The following is a 621-nucleotide window of genomic DNA, read 5'->3' on the forward strand; positions in this document are numbered from 1 at the left end:
CCAGGGCCCACCAGTGGGAACTGGTGGGAGATCTTGCCGTCGGGTGGGAGTTTGGCGCCAAAGCCGTAGGCGGGGAAGAGCTTGTCGCTGTCATAGTCCTGGATGATCTCCCCCACTGCCTTCAGCGCCAGGGCGTAGGCGCTCAGCTGGTAGGGGCTCGCATAGTGCAGCGAGGTGGGCTGCGACGGCATCCCTGCGGCACAGCACCCATCAGCACCCATCCCACAGCTGGCCCCATGGCCACGGGGACACCCCACCCCCACCGGCTGCACTCACCGTTGGATGCTGTGAAGTCGATGGCGACGGTGAAATTCAGCTGTGTCCTTCGCGGGAGAGTGAGGGAGGCTGCTGGCCCCACAGCATGGTGTGTCCCCCCACCCCTTCCCAGGACCCATTGCCTGCCCCCCCTTCCTCAGCCTGGGTCCACCATCCTGCACCCCCTTGCCAGCCCCATTGCCCCTGGTCACCCCAAGGCTGCACCTGTGCTGTCACCACCATCCTCACCCCAAGACCCTCGCCCATGGGGGGTCTTGGGGAGCCGGGGGGGATCTCGCCCCCCCCTCACCCGCCCCGGATGTAGTCAACGAAGGTGAACTAAGACTCGACAGAGAAGGAGAGGAG

At 65.9% G+C, this 621-nt stretch overlaps 1 protein-coding gene across 1 annotated transcript in view; it reads right to left on the minus strand.

The window, feature by feature from the left end:
• CPNE9 (copine family member IX) overlaps positions 1–621 on the minus strand; it is a gene marked incomplete at both ends in the record, with an annotated part of 5,438 nt that overhangs the window by 1,344 nt on the left and 3,473 nt on the right. The window contains 3 exon segments of the mRNA XM_010281586.1: positions 12–193; positions 277–323; positions 566–621. Of these exon segments, the coding sequence (XP_010279888.1) occupies positions 12–193; positions 277–323; positions 566–621 (285 nt within the window).

Source organism: Phaethon lepturus, unplaced genomic scaffold, assembly GCF_000687285.1.
Source record: "Phaethon lepturus isolate BGI_N335 unplaced genomic scaffold, ASM68728v1 scaffold26832, whole genome shotgun sequence".
NCBI classification, from domain to species: Eukaryota; Metazoa; Chordata; class Aves; order Phaethontiformes; family Phaethontidae; genus Phaethon; species Phaethon lepturus.